At 36.8% G+C, this 16,633-nt stretch overlaps 10 protein-coding genes across 10 annotated transcripts; 5 read left to right on the top strand and 5 right to left on the bottom strand.

The window, feature by feature from the left end:
* Positions 1 to 69: 69 nt before the first annotated feature.
* On the top strand, positions 70 to 1,548 carry LPD1 (dihydrolipoyl dehydrogenase; the record flags this gene model as incomplete). The annotated part of the gene is made up of 1 exon (XM_062951913.1): positions 70 to 1,548. One exon carries the CDS (start codon positions 70 to 72, stop codon positions 1,546 to 1,548), a length of 1,479 nt encoding a protein of 492 aa, XP_062808867.1.
* A 255-nt stretch (positions 1,549 to 1,803) lies between these two features.
* MRPL8 (mitochondrial 54S ribosomal protein bL17m) lies at positions 1,804 to 2,556 on the top strand (the record flags this gene model as incomplete). Its single annotated transcript, XM_062951912.1, has 1 exon — positions 1,804 to 2,556. One exon carries the CDS (start codon positions 1,804 to 1,806, stop codon positions 2,554 to 2,556), a length of 753 nt encoding a protein of 250 aa, XP_062808866.1.
* Positions 2,557 to 2,782: 226 nt separating this feature from the next.
* On the top strand, positions 2,783 to 3,754 carry KSR1 (3-dehydrosphinganine reductase; the record flags this gene model as incomplete). The annotated part of the gene is made up of 1 exon (XM_062951910.1): positions 2,783 to 3,754. One exon carries the CDS (start codon positions 2,783 to 2,785, stop codon positions 3,752 to 3,754), a length of 972 nt encoding a protein of 323 aa, XP_062808865.1.
* A 46-nt stretch (positions 3,755 to 3,800) lies between these two features.
* Positions 3,801 to 4,172, bottom strand: PRCAT00002077001 (uncharacterized protein; the record flags this gene model as incomplete). Its single annotated transcript, XM_062951909.1, has 1 exon — positions 3,801 to 4,172. The coding sequence occupies one exon, from the start codon at positions 4,170 to 4,172 to the stop codon at positions 3,801 to 3,803; it is 372 nt and encodes a 123-aa protein (XP_062808864.1).
* Positions 4,173 to 4,338: 166 nt separating this feature from the next.
* On the bottom strand, positions 4,339 to 5,241 carry PRCAT00002076001 (mitochondrial 54S ribosomal protein uL29m; the record flags this gene model as incomplete). The annotated part of the gene is made up of 1 exon (XM_062951908.1): positions 4,339 to 5,241. The coding sequence occupies one exon, from the start codon at positions 5,239 to 5,241 to the stop codon at positions 4,339 to 4,341; it is 903 nt and encodes a 300-aa protein (XP_062808863.1).
* A 220-nt stretch (positions 5,242 to 5,461) lies between these two features.
* Positions 5,462 to 5,728, top strand: SMX4 (U4/U6-U5 snRNP complex subunit; the record flags this gene model as incomplete). Its single annotated transcript, XM_062951907.1, has 1 exon — positions 5,462 to 5,728. One exon carries the CDS (start codon positions 5,462 to 5,464, stop codon positions 5,726 to 5,728), a length of 267 nt encoding a protein of 88 aa, XP_062808862.1.
* Positions 5,729 to 5,934: 206 nt separating this feature from the next.
* On the bottom strand, positions 5,935 to 6,834 carry PRCAT00002074001 (uncharacterized protein; the record flags this gene model as incomplete). The annotated part of the gene is made up of 1 exon (XM_062951906.1): positions 5,935 to 6,834. One exon carries the CDS (start codon positions 6,832 to 6,834, stop codon positions 5,935 to 5,937), a length of 900 nt encoding a protein of 299 aa, XP_062808861.1.
* A 90-nt stretch (positions 6,835 to 6,924) lies between these two features.
* On the bottom strand, positions 6,925 to 9,396 carry PRCAT00002073001 (uncharacterized protein; the record flags this gene model as incomplete). The annotated part of the gene is made up of 1 exon (XM_062951905.1): positions 6,925 to 9,396. One exon carries the CDS (start codon positions 9,394 to 9,396, stop codon positions 6,925 to 6,927), a length of 2,472 nt encoding a protein of 823 aa, XP_062808860.1.
* Positions 9,397 to 9,619: 223 nt separating this feature from the next.
* On the top strand, positions 9,620 to 11,905 carry PIF1 (DNA helicase; the record flags this gene model as incomplete). The annotated part of the gene is made up of 1 exon (XM_062951904.1): positions 9,620 to 11,905. One exon carries the CDS (start codon positions 9,620 to 9,622, stop codon positions 11,903 to 11,905), a length of 2,286 nt encoding a protein of 761 aa, XP_062808859.1.
* A 125-nt stretch (positions 11,906 to 12,030) lies between these two features.
* PRCAT00002071001 (lysophospholipase) lies at positions 12,031 to 16,605 on the bottom strand (the record flags this gene model as incomplete). Its single annotated transcript, XM_062951903.1, has 1 exon — positions 12,031 to 16,605. The coding sequence occupies one exon, from the start codon at positions 16,603 to 16,605 to the stop codon at positions 12,031 to 12,033; it is 4,575 nt and encodes a 1,524-aa protein (XP_062808858.1).
* Positions 16,606 to 16,633: the final 28 nt, after the last annotated feature.

The following is a 16,633-nucleotide window of genomic DNA, read 5'->3' as shown; positions in this document are numbered from 1 at the left end:
TAAGCACTTGAATTGAACCTCAATTGTGAATTGGTAAGAATAAATTTTTGTCGTTTTACTACATTAAAGATGTTAAGAAGTTCGTTAAGACCATTAGGGAAGACTTTTACCTTCCAGGCTGTCAGATTTGCCTCATCCAAGCAAAAATATGATCTTGTGGTGATCGGAGGCGGTCCAGGTGGTTATGTCGGTGCAATTAAAGCTGCACAACTAGGTCTTAAAACTGCATGTATTGAAAAAAGAGGTTCTTTGGGAGGTACATGTCTTAATGTTGGCTGTATTCCTTCAAAATCTTTGTTAAACAATTCTCATTTGTATCATCAGGTGAAACATGAGTCTGAAATGAGAGGCATTCAAATTGATGGTGAGGTCTCGGTTAATTTTGGAAATTTAATGGCTGCTAAAGATATAGCTGTTAAAGGTTTGACTGGAGGTGTTGAAATGTTGTTCAAAAAGAACAAGGTTACGTATTTGAAAGGTGAAGGATCATTCGTTGATGAACATACTGTTAATGTCAAGCCAATCGATGGCTCCGAGTCTTACGAGGTTGAAGCAGATAACATTATCGTTGCCACCGGTTCCGAATCTACTCCATTCCCGGGTATTGAAGTTGACGAAGAGAGAATTGTTACATCTACTGGTATTTTGGAATTGAGTGAAATTCCAAAGAGATTATCCATTATTGGAGGTGGTATTATTGGTTTGGAAATGGCATCTGTCTATTCTAGACTTGGTTCTGAAGTCACTGTTATTGAATTTCAAGATGCAATTGGTGCCGGAATGGATGCTGAGGTCGCTAAACAATCCCAAAAGTTATTGGCCAAGCAAGGATTGAAATTCAAATTGGGAACGAAGGTTACCAAGGGTGTTAGAGAAGGTGATGTTGTTAAGATCGAGGTCGAAGATGTTAAGTCAGGTAAAGCTGAATCCTTAGAGGCAGATGTTTTATTGGTTGCAATCGGTAGAAGACCATATACTGCCAACTTGAATTTTGAAGGTCTTGGTTTAGAAGTAGACAACAAGGGAAGACTTGTCATCGATTCTGAATTTAGGTCTAAACACCCTCACATCAGAGTCATCGGTGATGTAACTTTTGGACCTATGTTAGCCCACAAAGCTGAGGAAGAGGGAATTGCAGCTGCTGAATTTATTAAGAAGGGTTATGGACATGTCAACTACGCTAACATTCCTGCAGTCATGTATACTCATCCAGAGGTTGCTTGGGTTGGCTTAAATGAACAGCAATTAAAAGAGCAAGGAATTAAATACAAGGTTGGAAAGTTCCCATTTGTTGCTAACTCTAGAGCTAAGACAAACTTGGACACTGACGGGTTTGTGAAGTTCATTGCTGATGTTGAGACTCACCGTGTCCTTGGTATTCACATCATCGGTCCAAATGCAGGTGAAATGATTGCTGAAGGTGGATTGGCTTTGGAATACGGTGCCTCCACTGAAGACATTGCTCGTACGTGTCATGCTCACCCAACCTTATCTGAAGCTTTCAAAGAGGGTGCTTTGGCTACTTTCGATAAGCCAATCAATGCTTGAAATATATCTTGCCTTGATTAGACTTCTCTTTTCTTTTTTTGTAAGAAAAGTGTCTTTATTACACTATATTTAGCTTGTCATACGGTTATTTTTTTAAATCTATAGACCTAAGTTCAAGTTATAGTCTAGTTATTCAATTGTAAAAGCATGTCGCGTGCGACATTTAAAATAATCTAAAATTTTTCAAGGAATTGGCTTGAAAGAAATATATATCAACACCACGAATTTTTGTATATCATTAAAAGCTTCTTGGATATGCCTTCCTTACAGAAGTTCCATGCAAACGTGGCTCGCCACGTCAAACTGATGAACAAAAATTTGTGTGCTAACCTTATACGTCATGAATATATTGTAACAGGAAGAACTAAGGCTAAAAGAGCACAAGCTCAAATAGAGCTGTTTTTGGCCAAAGCTATCAGGATGAATAAAGAGATGGCGGGAAAAGATTCAGAATACATACTTGAAAATAATAAAGCATTGAGGTACTTACAGCCCCCTGATAAAAGGGAAATTGGCTTAAAGGTGATCAATGAATTAACAACAAGGTATCCAGATAGGGAACACGGTTTTACTCGTATTATTAAACTCGAGCCTAGGCTTGGAGAAGACAAGGCTCCAATGTCTGTATTGGAGCTTGTTGACTCTGATTTTGAAATTAAGTATTGGTACACAGCTAAGATTGTAGCAAGATTAGAACTTCAAGGCTTGGAACTAGACGACTTGACAAAGCATAATGTGAAAAAGCTAACTAGTTTTCGACCAGATAGTGAGTCAAAGTTCAGAGAAGCAGTCGAAACTGCGAAAGTAGAATTCTTCAAGTATGATACAGAGAAAGGAGAAGTGACAGACTCTGACATGAAAACAAACTTGAAGAACCTTCCAGACAACTTAGACTACTTTGGGGGCTCCTTATCAAACAAACTACTCCAGTCCAAGAAATTCAAAACAACTTCACGTCCAAAGGGACCAGAGGTGGAATTACCTAAGTCACCTTTCCTTTCTAAATAGATCTGTAAATAGTTAAATAATGAACATTTGAACGGAAAATACTTATTCAAATTGGCATGAAAGATACGGCTTTAGCTAATCTCTAGCTAATCTCTAGCTCATATCTACAAATCAGAGGCTTTCGTCACTGCTTCACTTCATCTATATAGAATGTGAACTTCGCGATTTATCGTCTCTTCTCTTCACTATCATAATATTTATTCTATCCTTTACTCCATCGATAGGAATGTGGTTCTCCAAGTCTCATTTTCAATCTGAACGTAAAACAGCATTAATCATCGGAGCTTCTCAGGGTGTCGGAGCTTCCTTAGCGCTCAAATTATACAAAGAAAAATGTAACGTTATTTTAGTCGCCAGGACGGAATCTAAGTTAATACCACAAGTAGAGAAAATTAAAAGAGAAGTGGGAGAGGGACCACAGAATGCTACTTACATAACTTGCGATGTTTCTGATTACACTCAATGCTGCAATATGTGGAACGAACTTATAAATGTTAGGGAAAAGGATCCAGATTTTATATTTTGTTGTGCTGGGTCTGCAACCCCAAAGTTATTTAATGATCTTACGGAAGATGAATTGTCGAGTGGCATCAGTACAAACTATAATACTGCAGTTTATGTTGTACATACTGGCTTTAAGAAAATTTTGGAGAAATATTCTCTGGTAAAGGCGAGTCATTTCAAGAAGAGACATATAATATTCTTTTCTTCAGTCGTCAGCTTTTTTCCTTTCATAGGATATGGCCAATATGCTCCTATGAAAGCTGCCATAGAGTCTTTATCCATAATATTACGCCAAGAATTGGGACCATACAACTACAGAGTCTCTTGTGTTTTCCCAGGAAACTTCCAAAGCGAGGGATATGAAGAGGAACAAAGGACAAAGCCAGAAATCACGAAGAAAATAGAGGGATCGAGTCACCCAATTTCGGCCGATGATTGTGCTTGTCTTATAATAGACAAACTAAGCAAGGGATATGATACTATTACTACAGATTTTATTGGTTGGTTTTTGGGATGTTCAGTTTTGGGTGTTTTGCCTAGAGAATGGTCATTCTTTCAAGTTTTCGTAGGACTTCTATTTCTGATCATTTATCCCATTGTGAACTATTCAATCTCTCATGACATTAGCAGTTACTTTAAATCAAGAGACAAAGAAGAAGAGGAATTCGAACTCATCGATAAAAAAGATAGCTAGATGTGTATGCGTTTGATTCTCAGTTTGATATATATAATAGAAAAACCTATTTCTTTTCGCTAATGGAATGGGCTACTTTATCAACCCATTCGTGTACTTTTTCATCAGTGTACATTCCCCATTGGTACCAGTTAATAGAATACAACCAATTGACCATACCGATTACTTCAGCATTCCAAATATCTTTACTTGTTTCCAACACGCTGACTCGACTAGTAACATTTATAGATTTATCCAATGGCTCATTCTCTTTCAAAATATCCTTATCCGATAAAATTCTATTCTTTATGATACGATTGGACGCTCTCAATTGGCCAGAGACAAATCTTTGATTCTTTGTTATATATTCTCCTGTCTGGTATGTTAATGCTGAGGCTAAGAGTATACCACCAAGCAAGCCGTAGATACCTCCTCCCATATTTTCTTTTCAAATAAACAATCTATGTATATTGTAATAGTACCGGTGTATATATGATATTCGAGATTTAAAAATTGAAATATCGGGAGATTCAAAAATGTCGTGCTAGTCTTTATTAGATACATACTTTAATGATATATACAAGGAGCGAAGGGAAGACGAAATTCTATGACAGACCTTCTTCTGAATGATGATATTCATCTATCACAGTCTTAAGTGCTTCCTTCAAAAATGGAAATACGTCTATTTTATCGAGTTTGATAGAGTTTCCGGTTTCTCTCAAAGATTTAACCTCTTCAATAGCCACATCCACATCACGAACTAAAAATGGAAGTTCCTCCATAATTCCATTTAACGGCAATGTGAGATCCAGATCCGGATGCTTGGAAATATATCTCTTTATCTTTGTATTTGCAATATATGAAATTCCTTCCACAAATTTTTCGTTAATGTCCTCATCCAAATCATAATCCATAAGTTGAGGTTGAATTCCGAACATAGCATACTGCAATCTTATAAGCTTTTCATTCATCAGTTCAATTTCGCTAGCATCAGCATTTACATACCTGGCTTCAAAATCGCGTAGATATTCTTTCTGTTCCTGGTTGAAAAGTTGTACTCTTTCGTAAGCAACTTGTCTTTCAAGAAGAACTTGTTTGATTCTCTTTTGGCTCATTTTCAATTTATCATCTATTTCACTATGTGCTTGAGTATAGGCATAGCTCATTGATTCGGCCAATCGGACCTCTCTAGCCAAAATGTTTCTCTCCTTCAATATGATGTACCACAACTTGTGTAAGTCATCAAATGACTTCCGACGCAACTCAGGAAAAGTCCATGCCCTAGAACCTGTATCTAATTCGCCGAGTTCTCTGAAACTGCTCTCAGATTTATTTCCATCAGGAAAAAAGGCCCATAATGGATGATCTGGTGATAAATCAAAGTTTTTATGAGTAGGAACAATTGGTTCCCTTAACTTTATCGCTTTTAAATCCGAAAATACCAAGGGCTTGCTTCTAGCAAGACACACCGTACTATTCAGGAAGTATCTAAATGTCAATTTGTTCATGACGATGTCGCCAAGGGCTAATATTATCAAATACTTCCTTTCAAAGGTTTTCAACTATTAATCACAAAGTATGGACTTGAAAAATTTTTGGAGTACGACATCCTTTAAAGTCGCGAAGTAAAGCGACATTTACGTTCATTAGCCAATATCCATAATAATACTCGATACATCTTAAACATAACCGAAAGAATTTTAAAACTCTTGTCCATCACGTATTGCAATGTCTATCTCTGAACAAGAAGTGAAACAGCAGGAGCCCTTAGATTTGGTGCGGTTTCAATTGGACGAGACTGTGTTAGTAAAGTTGAGAGGTGCTCGTGAGATGAAAGGAAAATTGCAAGGATACGATTCACACTGTAATATGGTTTTAAGTGATGCCGAAGAAATGATATATACAGATGGTGATGTATCACCGGTGATAAATAAAACTGGAATGGTATTTGTTAGAGGGGACTCTGTTATTTTAATCAGTCCTATCGTCGAGTAAAATGAGTAGAGATCCCAAGTTCAAAAATGAGTATTATAGAAGTAGCTCAGAAGAAACAAATAACAAAAGAGATTCTTATTGTACAGTATGTATTGTCTATAATTAAGCAAGTTCCAGAAATGAATAAGTTTGAGGTATAATAGTTGGCTGACAACTTAAATCCATCATATATTATTTTTTTAACAATGTAGGTACCATGCACTGTTTTAGTCTTTCATTTCTTGGTCTATGGTCCCTTCATCTCCCGCTTGAATGTCTTCCAATGTCTGGGATATAGCAGCCAATTTTCGTGAATTTTCGCTCCATCTCTCCTTTGCAACTGAACCCTGATTGATTAGGTCTTTTATATTGCTCGTGAGGTCTTCGATCATGTTGTCAAACTCTGCTATGTTAGGACCAGAATCCGTACCATGCAAAATAGACTTGGATACGTCGTACAAATATCTGTCGTCATCCAATTCTGTGAGTGTTCTTCCATTCTGCATTTGATTACGTACATAACGGAGGACGTCTATACTTGTCAAATCGACGTCTGTGAATAAACTGTCTATCTGCTCTTTAGAAAAAACTAGGTTATTTGTATCAATTTGTTTCGATTTCTCTCTTGCTCCGGTGTTTGAATTCAAGAATTTCTGAATTGAAGTCTTATTGAATCTTTTCGCTCGCTTGCTTGATAAGTGAACATCAAAGCTTTTAGCAAGCGCTGACATGTCATTTAACGTTGGTTTTTGGACTTCCTTTATTCTGTTAATGTCCTTCTCTAAAGTTTCTTTTCTTAACTTCAATTCATCAAACTTCTCTTGCAATTGTTCATAATATGGTGGTGAAAATTTTTCTCTGACATCCAATGACTTTGACCAAGATGACATATGCAACTTGAATATTTCTTCTTGCTTATCAAGCTCATACTCAAGTTTTAAAGCTTTGATTTGATTTTCAGATGGTATAGGTTCCTTCGCCACAAGCTGTTTTTCTATCTTCAAGTTCAATTCGAACACCTCTGTTCTTAAATTCAAGTACTGAAGTGATATTTTGTCATAAGCGGTGATATAGGAAGCGATTGCCAGATCAATCAAAGCCTGTTGTTTGTTAGTTATTAGTGACATATTTTCATCAATACATTTACCTGAACTATATTTCTTGAATCAAATTGAATTATGAGTTCGCACTAAATACATAAATATATATCATGAGAATTACTTTTGATTAGCACCAATCGCCCAACCCAATCCAGAGACAAATAGATTAGAGAGCTTTTCATTAGCTTGGTTTGTCGTTGTAGTCACATCATCAATGATACTACTAGCAGATGCTCCAAACTTCTCGGAAACATCCGACATCAGATACGATTCCTTCGAGCTAGACCCTAGATGATTTGATTGCAACTGAGTATACCAAAGTTCGATTTGATTGTTAATGTGGTTCCATTGCTTAATTATGAGCTTGCTATTGTCTATGGTAGTCTCTGAAGGAATTGGCAACCTTAAAGTCATTGATAAAATCTCTCTTTGTTTAATCAACGTTTCAATTCTATCGTTAGTGATATCTGCATCATCCATCCAATTCGGAGAAACAAATTTTCCAACCTGGTAGAATGTCAACCAAAGAGAAATTAACATATTGTGGTCGTCATTCGAATAATATTCGAACAATTCGATTGATTTTTTGTATGCAAATTCAAAATTGTTGTCAACGAGAGCAGATTCAATGCAGGCTGCCAAAAGTTTACCAAAGTAAGCCGAGCTTAAAGCTTCAATGGATTCGCTGGTACTGCTGTAAATCGTCAAGTCACTCAATATTTTGTAGAGTTTTTCATATGCCAAGTACGATTTGGGGTTCTGTTCTAGAATCAAAGTGATTAATGTTAGCGGTGACTGCACTATTCCGTCACCAGAAGCATCAACTATGCTTCCAAATTTGGCAGTGATTTGAGAAGGTGAATAAGTATTCTTTCTATCATAAAAGATTCTAAAATTCTTCATATTTGATAAGGCCTTTAAAAGATGTTTGATTCTAATTATATCCTCTTTTTGCAAACCATCTACCTTACCCTTCGAAGAAATTTTGTCGAGTAAGTCCATACTTTGTGTTGCCTCTAGTAACTTTCCGCTTTTGTCATTGAGGCTGGTTGCATGATTGAAAGAATCCCAAAATTTCTTCAAAATGAGATTTAGTATAACATTTTGATGTATAGGAACCTCCTGCTTTGAGTAAAAATCATCAACTACCTCGAAAAGATTTGCGTACAAGAATCTTTCGTATATAATTCGGTTTACTTCCTCGCCAATATCGTCGTTTGCCAGTACAAACGCCCCTAAAAATAATTTTACCGAAGAGAAAAGCTGTTGCCAGTTTGAGCTTGTTATATTACTTAATATTCTCAACACTTCTTTTTCTTTTGACATATTAGCAGTTGATCCCAAAGAGTGTAACCTTAAGGACTCTGATAATGTAAGTTTGTTGATGGGGAAAAGTTTCTCGCAAGTTTGGACCAATGCTTTTAAAGAAGCTATAGAGGACTCTGTTGGTTCTATTAATGATTGCAAAGGATTCGAAGGTGAATCAATAAACTCTGCAAATGTGTGGATATTCGTTAAATCGTTAAGCTGTACTTGAGGCAATGCTGTGCTACTCACCCCTTCCACATTGAATATAGAGAGAGTTTCGTTGATCAAATCATAAATTTTTGTTATTTCAAGAGACGATACCTTGTCAGCTGTCTCATGAAATATGGCAAAAAAATAGCACGCCGCTAAATAGCGTTTAATCATGGGCCTGTATTGCTTGATGTCTACCAGATTACCATCAACTAAAGAAGACATTGCATCGCGCCAAAGTTCATATTTTTCAGAAGGTGCTGAGAAGGAAAGTAATCGTTCCTCAGAGAAAAGATATTGTATCAAAGGATCAAAATCATCATTATGATAATGTATCAAAGGTAGTAATACATTTTGCATCCAGTTTTTAGTAGACAATTTCTCACTATAACTTCTTTTATTCCAAGGATTCAGCATTACAAGAAATCTGTCCTCGAACGAATCTAAACTTAAAAAGTAGTTCAAATCTGCAACTAGGTCATCTTGCAATGAGCCATAATTATCCCAATAGTACTTAAAAGGGATAAAAATTCCTCTTATCCATTCAATAAGCTGTTTCCCGCCTAAATCAAAACTCAAAAGAGGCAAGATTTGTCCAAGATCATCAATATACGTAGATAACTGCCAAACCTTTGATGTAATAAACTTGAATGCCATGTCATCCAACGAATCTGTATTTTCTAAGATAAACTGAAACCTCTTATTTTGCTCATCACAGTCTTTTATAACTTCATTGGCTGTTTCGATAATATTGTTCTGCTTGCTTTCCGATAGTCTCGCAATTTCTTCAATATCCATAGAATCTTCAGGACTTTCTGCTTCCGTCTCGAGTATTTCTGTTGCAAACTTCTTTACCAATTGAATTGAGAGTGTCAATGGGCTACCGAAGTTCAATAGTAAACTTAAAACATTGCCTCTATTTGTATACCTCAATCTATCATCACTTAAAATCACCTGCCTTACTTCTTCTATTAATTGTAAATGATTGCGGGTTTCCACGAAAGTGAGTGACTCAACAACACGAAGGTATATTGCGGCATCTGCTAACTCTCTTATATTGTTTTCTGACATCGGGTTACTCAAATTATATTATATAATCTTTCTCTGATATCAGGTAAAGAAGTTTTAATTATTTTGTCGCGTCTACAGTCAAAAACTAAAGGAACAGTATCTATCATATTAGTCATTTTAATCATTTATACGTTGGAATAGTTAAGAATTATATAAAGAAAGGGGGAGACTGAGTGAATAGAGCTCTACACTATTTAGTTATTTATTTAAAGGTGTTAATTGTATGATTCGAAAGGATTTTTATTCGTTCATCCGCAGACATAGGATTTTTAGCCTTCACTCAAAACTCATCACCTACCGTGCCCCAATACGAAACAATCATTCAGCAATGTCACAAAGAGTCAATGAAAAAATAGAGAGAGACCCACAGAATTTAATCGCTCTTGAATCTATTGATTTCAGATCATCATTTGATTCACTGTCTATTGAACCAGCTATCGACAACCAAAATCATGCTGAAGTGAATCTAGAAGATATAAGTTTTGAATCGTTTAATTCTGATACGAACAGCAGCCCTCCTCAGATGAGTATCTCATCAGCGAATAGAATACAGCATATGAGTGGAGATGTACTTAGTCTGAGTCAAGCTTTGAATAAAAGAGCTGCTGTATCTCCTTTAAAGAGTCAATCCTCCCGAAGGACTAAAAAAGTCAGAGATATGGCGGAGGATATGGTAAGCAATGATCAAGAGAAAGAAAATATAGCTCCGCCTACTCTGACACCCAATTTAATATCCCATTCACCAATCTTTTCTAAAATGCATAGTACACTTAGTTCTGGAAATAATCAAATTACACAGCAACGAAAATTGTCGAAAACAACCACAAGATCAAAGAAGAAGGACTCTTATCACTCTATTCAGCTTTCAACTCAGAAGCCTCTCCAGTTAGAGAATGGGCAGACCAGTCTAGGACAAATTAAAAGCGTGAAGCCCATCATATTATCGAAAGAACAAGAAAATATTTTGCAACTAGTTTTAAAGGGTGTATCGCTTTTCTATACGGGGTCTGCGGGCACTGGGAAATCTATATTGTTGAGAACTATCATTAAAACACTTAGAGATAGAAATAAACCTGGGCAAATTGCTGTAACTGCATCTACAGGATTGGCAGCTTGTAACATAGGAGGTACTACTCTTCACGGCTTTGCGGGGGTCGGTCTAGGGGTAGGAAGTGCCTCCATGCTTTTAAAAAGAGTAAAAAGAAACAAAAAAGCTCTTCAGAGGTGGAACGAGGTCAAGGTACTAATAATAGACGAAGTTTCAATGATAGATGGTTTATTCCTCGATAAAATTAACGAGCTTTGTAAAAGCATAAGAAAAAACAATAAACCTTTTGGGGGAATCCAATTAGTTGTATGTGGTGATTTTTACCAATTACCACCTGTTGTGAGGAAAACAGCGCCTGACGGCACTGAGCTATTGAATCCTGAAGAACCTACCTTTTCGTTCGAAAGTTCAGCCTGGAAAGAAGCGATAAAGTGTACCATAGTCCTTAAAGAAGTTTTTAGACAAAAAGGAGATCAAAAGTTCATCGATATGTTGAACGAAATGAGGGATGGAAACGTGTCTGATCAGACTTCTCTTGAATTCAGGAAATTGTCAAGAGAATTGGATTGCTCTGAAGGTATAGTTCCTGCTGAACTCTTTGCAACCAGAAAAGAAGTAGATAGATCAAATAACACCAAACTTAGTAAAATTGAGGGTGATGCACAAGTTTATAAAGCAGTGGATGCTGGTACTTTAGAAAATCCTCAGAGACAAAACTTGCTTAATAATTTTTTGGCACCACAAAATTTATACTTGAAGAAACATGCACAAGTGATGTGTATTAAAAATTTCGATGATAATTTAGTCAATGGATCTTTGGGTCAAGTAATTGACTTCATGGATAGAAATACATATATGAAGGCATACCTGAAACAAGAAGTTGACAACAGTGGCAGCTCTGAGAAAGTGAATGAAGATGGTAAAGAATCTGATTTTATTTTTGACTTCAAGGATAGGAAAGAAGCCACTGACGAAGAGAAACTGAACAATAAAAGAAAAAAAGCATTAGTACGTGATCTAGAGAGTGATTCCAGTGGAAAGCTATATCCCTTGGTTAAATTTTTACTTCCTGATGGAATTAATACTAGAACTATTTTGGTTGAACCAGAGCAATGGACAGTTGAAGACGAGCATCAAAAAATTCTTTTGTCTCGAGTACAGCTACCTATTATTTTAGCATGGTCTCTTTCGATTCACAAATCACAGGGGCAGACTCTACCAAAAGTGAAGGTTGACTTGAGAAATGTATTTGAAAATGGTCAATCCTATGTGGCTCTTTCCAGAGCAGTTTCTAGAAGTGGGTTGCAGGTTTTGAACTTTGACAAGTATAAGGTGAGGGCTCATGCTAAGGTAATTAAGTTTTACAGGAGTTTATCTTCAGCGAGTGATAACGGTAGTCATTATAAAGGTCAGCTTAACATTGACTCATTATACGAAAAAGGACATCAAGACTCTGCGTGACTTCATAATCTTATGTAAGTGGATTTTTAATATATTGGAAAGCTGCATCAGCTATGGATCACTATTTACAATTTTTCGTGAAATATTTCACACTGTTACTATAGACATTGTAGTGTTTTCTCATTTTAAATAGAGTTTCTTCTATAAAGTCGTTTCTCCGAGTCGCCAATTTTGACTTTTGACTTATCTACCAAACCAGCAATGGGTGGTAGTTTACCATATGTCTTGAATTCCGTTAAAATAGTATCTGCATAAGCAAAACCAACATGGAATATCTCTTCAAATTTAGCAAAATCAAGTGTTGCATAGTCATCAATTGGAGGCCTCATGTATATCACTCCAGGCGTCTTTTTTGCTAGCTCCAATGCATTAACACTAGCAACATACGCTAAGCGCATCTGAATATCCATCATATTAGGAACATTCGGGTGTTTAGAAAAAGGATTCCATCTATTTAAGAGAACCCAAAAGCCAGAAAGCGTATCACCGTAATCCATAGGGGTTCGATCATCGACTGAACCAACATCCACTGCTATGATATACTTCGCACCTTTTTTTTTCATCTCCATCACCGGTAAATTGTCCAAATACCCACCATCTAAGAGCATACTTCCATTGAATGCTATCGGTGGAAGAAGCCCAGCTAACGACATTGAAGCTCTGATGAACCTCCACAGGTAACCAGTCTCATGAATTTCCATCGTCGAGTTTGTAATATTTGTAGAATTACAAAAATACTTGATCCAAAAATCTTCAATTTCACTAAACCCGAATACTTTCCAAATTCCTCTATTAAATTCATACCCTGTTAGGTATGATGTCACTGGATAAGTTAAATCAAACACCAACCTCCACCAAGAAGAAATTCTATGGGAGAACTTTTTCACCTTACCATATATCGATACAAGGTTATATTCTTTGGCGTACAAGCCACCAACGAATGATCCAATCGACGTTCCACCTATAATGTCGATTGGAATGCCATGTTTCTCCAAAGCCATTACAACTCCCACATGAGATATACCACGAGACCCACCGCCACCAAGAACAAGGCCCACTGCTTCATTAGATAGAATCCTCGCAAGTCTTAAAAAGTCATTCTTGTGAAGTTGGCCCGCTTTGAAATGTTGTTCCCTTCTATGTAGCCTCAGGTTAAGTTTGTTGAGTGAATCCACAGCCTTTGACTTGACATTTTCAAGCTTCATTTTAATATTCGGATTCGTCTTGTTGCTGATTTTCGCAGCAATATCACTTATTATGCTAGCAACCTTTTTATGCTCTTCATGTTTGCTCTTTTTAATTTCCATCTGAATATGATGATGCCAATGTACCCAAAGTCTATTTCTAAGCCATATCCTTGTCGACTTAGGTTGCACGTATTTGTCAGAATGTATTAAGCAAAGATCAGCTCTTGCGGTAGTCTTTAGTTTTAGGAGCAATCTTTCGTAATCCCCTACGTTTGCAGCAGTCTCTTCATCATCGGCATCCGCAAGAAGTAATATACAATCACCCTGTGATATGCATGTTGCGGTCCAGTTAGATTTAATAGGTGTGTCACAAACGTACACAATAGTTTCATATTCTTCTTCTAAGTAAGCAAAATAGCCCGACAATTTCAAATGAGCGAGACGATCATCAAAGGCATGGCGTCCCAAATGTATCAACGTTGAAGCTTGGTCAAGTGCTATTACTTTACGTCCAATTTCCTTCATTGCAGACATTAATCTGTCTGCGAATGCTCTGACAGGTAAACCATCAACGGTAGGTAGAATGGTGATAGTTTTGAAATCTGTCGATGTTTCTGATTGACTAGTAGTTGGTTGACTCGATGCCATCCTAGAACGTTCATCATAAGAATTTTCCTTCGACAAAACTTTGCTTGCCACAATTCTCGAAACTTTAACCATGATAGACGAATTATGCAAAGATAAAAGCTCAAAAAGTGTCCTAGGGATTCTTGCAGTTTCCGAATCCCTTACTGCGACCAATGAATTAGTCCTTCTAGAAGCAGTTAATACCTCAAGTTCACCGATAGACTCTCCATGCCCATATTCTCCAAGTACCTCGTAATTATCTTTGGCTTTGCCATGAAGATGTTTTTTATTAGAGGACTCATCAATTAAATTATTATTGTAGTCATGAAAATGAGCCCCATCCTCTGTATCATCTGGTTTATTGTACCTTATAACTCTGAATCTTCCACTTAGCACAATATGAAAACCGTTCGCAAGGTCACCTTGGGAACATAGAACCTGCCCAGCAGGAATGTGACACCATTCTAATGCATAGTCAATAGTTAAAATCTGCTTCGAGAGTAAAGATTTCAACTTGGAAGCTACCGGAAGTTGCAAGAAGTAAAATTTATCCATCAATTTTGAATAATTTGACTTCGAGATGTGTGCAGCGATCACTCCCTTTTCTTGGCTAGTTCTTATCAGCACAAGTGATCTAAACCCTACGATTGATGTCAAGTATCCTGCTAACCCTCCTGATTTTACTGTATAGAGTTTTTTGGATTTGGAATCATCATTAACTAGACGATACAGAACGTCCAAAGATCCATCAATTACATAATATAAGCCGGAATTAAAAGAATTTTGCTCCACCAAAGTCGTATTTGGTGGTATGTACTTGATATCCAACGCTTTGGAGAATTCACTTTTAATATTTCTATAAATATCCTCCAGACTAAGCATTCCAGGACCATTTGAACGAATTCTATCCTGATTTAGTATTCTTTGTATTTGATCAGCATTTGAGCCTCGAGAATTTATAGTGCTTAATTGTGACAGGTTAAGGGTCTTGTAGAACTTAGGATTGTTCGAGGCACTTCCTTTTCCAAGAGAAGAGGCAAGACTATTAATAGAATCCGACCTTAGAAATGATGCAGTTGGATCATAATGTCCATAACCCAACTTACCACCGGACAGTAGGCTTGATAAGCCCACCATAGAAGAACTTGGGGAAGAATGATCAGATGTTGCTTTTCTGAAATCATCAAGAATGTCAAAAATGTCATAGATGCCTAAAAGCTTAAACACATTTTCAACGATTGCAATTCTCAATGATGTTTCTTCTGTTTCTTCTCTTTCATCTGAGAATGTTCTATCTTTTATGCTCTTCAATCTATCACTGGGTGAATCATTTCTTTTCGTGTCAGTTGGAGTTGTCAATTTAATATTAGTGAAGGATCTTGTTCTTGGACGTGAAGCAGGCGAACTTTCCAGATCAGCAGTAGGTGATTGGTAAATTTCAGGCCTTCTCGACAATGGCACAGATGACAAAAGATCTCCAGGGTGTGTAGATTTTGATCTCGAGTCCAAAGCAACATACCTTGACTTTCCCTTATCTAATATACCAATACTACTACTCGTTTTCTTTAACTCCGGAATTTGGTAACTTCCCAGGCGTTTCATGACACTAGTACCTTGATTCCCGTAAAAACGCTTCATGACACCTTCATATAAATAGCTGGGCAACGTATTTTCATTTTCATCGATATCGTTTAATCTGATTTCACTTTCGATGATCTCGCGAGTCAATCCCAAGTAATTGTGAATAGTGCTCATAGTTACCTTATATAATCGGGTTAAAACAATGGTCACAATATGTGATGTAGCTTTTGGATGCATCGCTTGAACCGCTTGAAAAGCCAGCGCTGGTATAATTGCAATAGTTGCTCCATCATTTCCATCACCAGATTTGGGACGTGCCACAATATCGGGCAAACTATCTAGGGCCAGCTTGAACATTATCAGTGGATCCAGACGCAAATTATCGAATGGAGACACACCAGTTGTGTCCGGGCTTAGATAACTTCTCGAAGGACTCGCGGGGCCTGAAAAGCTGTAATTTGAATTTAATGCAGAATTCGATCTCCAAAACTTGGGCTTAAAGAGATCTAATGTGTTAATCAAGTTTCCTAATGGTGACCCACTGATAACCTCATTTAATAAATGATATCTCTCATCACCGATCACTAAAATACCGTCTTTCTCGTAATCATCGTCACCACCATTAAGATATTGAGGCTTCGTACCCTCTTCCAATTTTGTAAAGATTTGGAGTGTACCATCTACTACCATCAGAAAGCCCAAGTTTTCATCAAGACATATAATTTCATCTTTTGATATCTTTTGAGTGGTCATATTCTTCGTTAATTCATGAAAAACTGGTCTTTCCAAATATCCAAAAACTTTAATAGCACTTAAAAACTCTTTCAAATAATTTGAAGATTTCGACTTCGGATTCTTTCTTTTCGTAACGGATCCCACCAAGTCCAAGTTTTTCTTGGGCTTCTCGCCTTCAGGAGTTGTATTCTTTGAAAATCCAGTCAAATACTTGTACCTTAAAAGAACGTAGCAAAACATCATTAGAACTAGAAAAATTCCCATAAGGGAAGCCATAGATAACTTTATATCAAAGTTTATGGAAAATAAGTTCAAAACTATAGTCGGAAGACAAAGTATAAACCAATCTAAAAGCTTGAATCCGATCCACAGTGCAAACCATAATATGGCGCTAGCGAATGATATATTCGATATTGACTCTCTCGCCGACGGTAACATCGACTCTGAGAAAGTTGTCGAATTTCTCACTGCCATTGCTTCAACTAAATATCGAACTCTTCGATATTGATTTGTTTTGAGATCTTTGAATTCTATTAGTGATATATATATATTTTGCGATTTGATTTTCATATGATATAATACTAACGTTTTTATGGTT

This window comes from Priceomyces carsonii (assembly GCF_900007245.1).
Source record: "Priceomyces carsonii strain CBS4050 genome assembly, scaffold: Debaryomyces_carsonii_scaffold_2, whole genome shotgun sequence".
NCBI lineage: Eukaryota > Fungi > Ascomycota > Pichiomycetes > Serinales > Debaryomycetaceae > Priceomyces > Priceomyces carsonii.
This window is presented reverse-complemented; position numbering and strand designations above follow the sequence as displayed.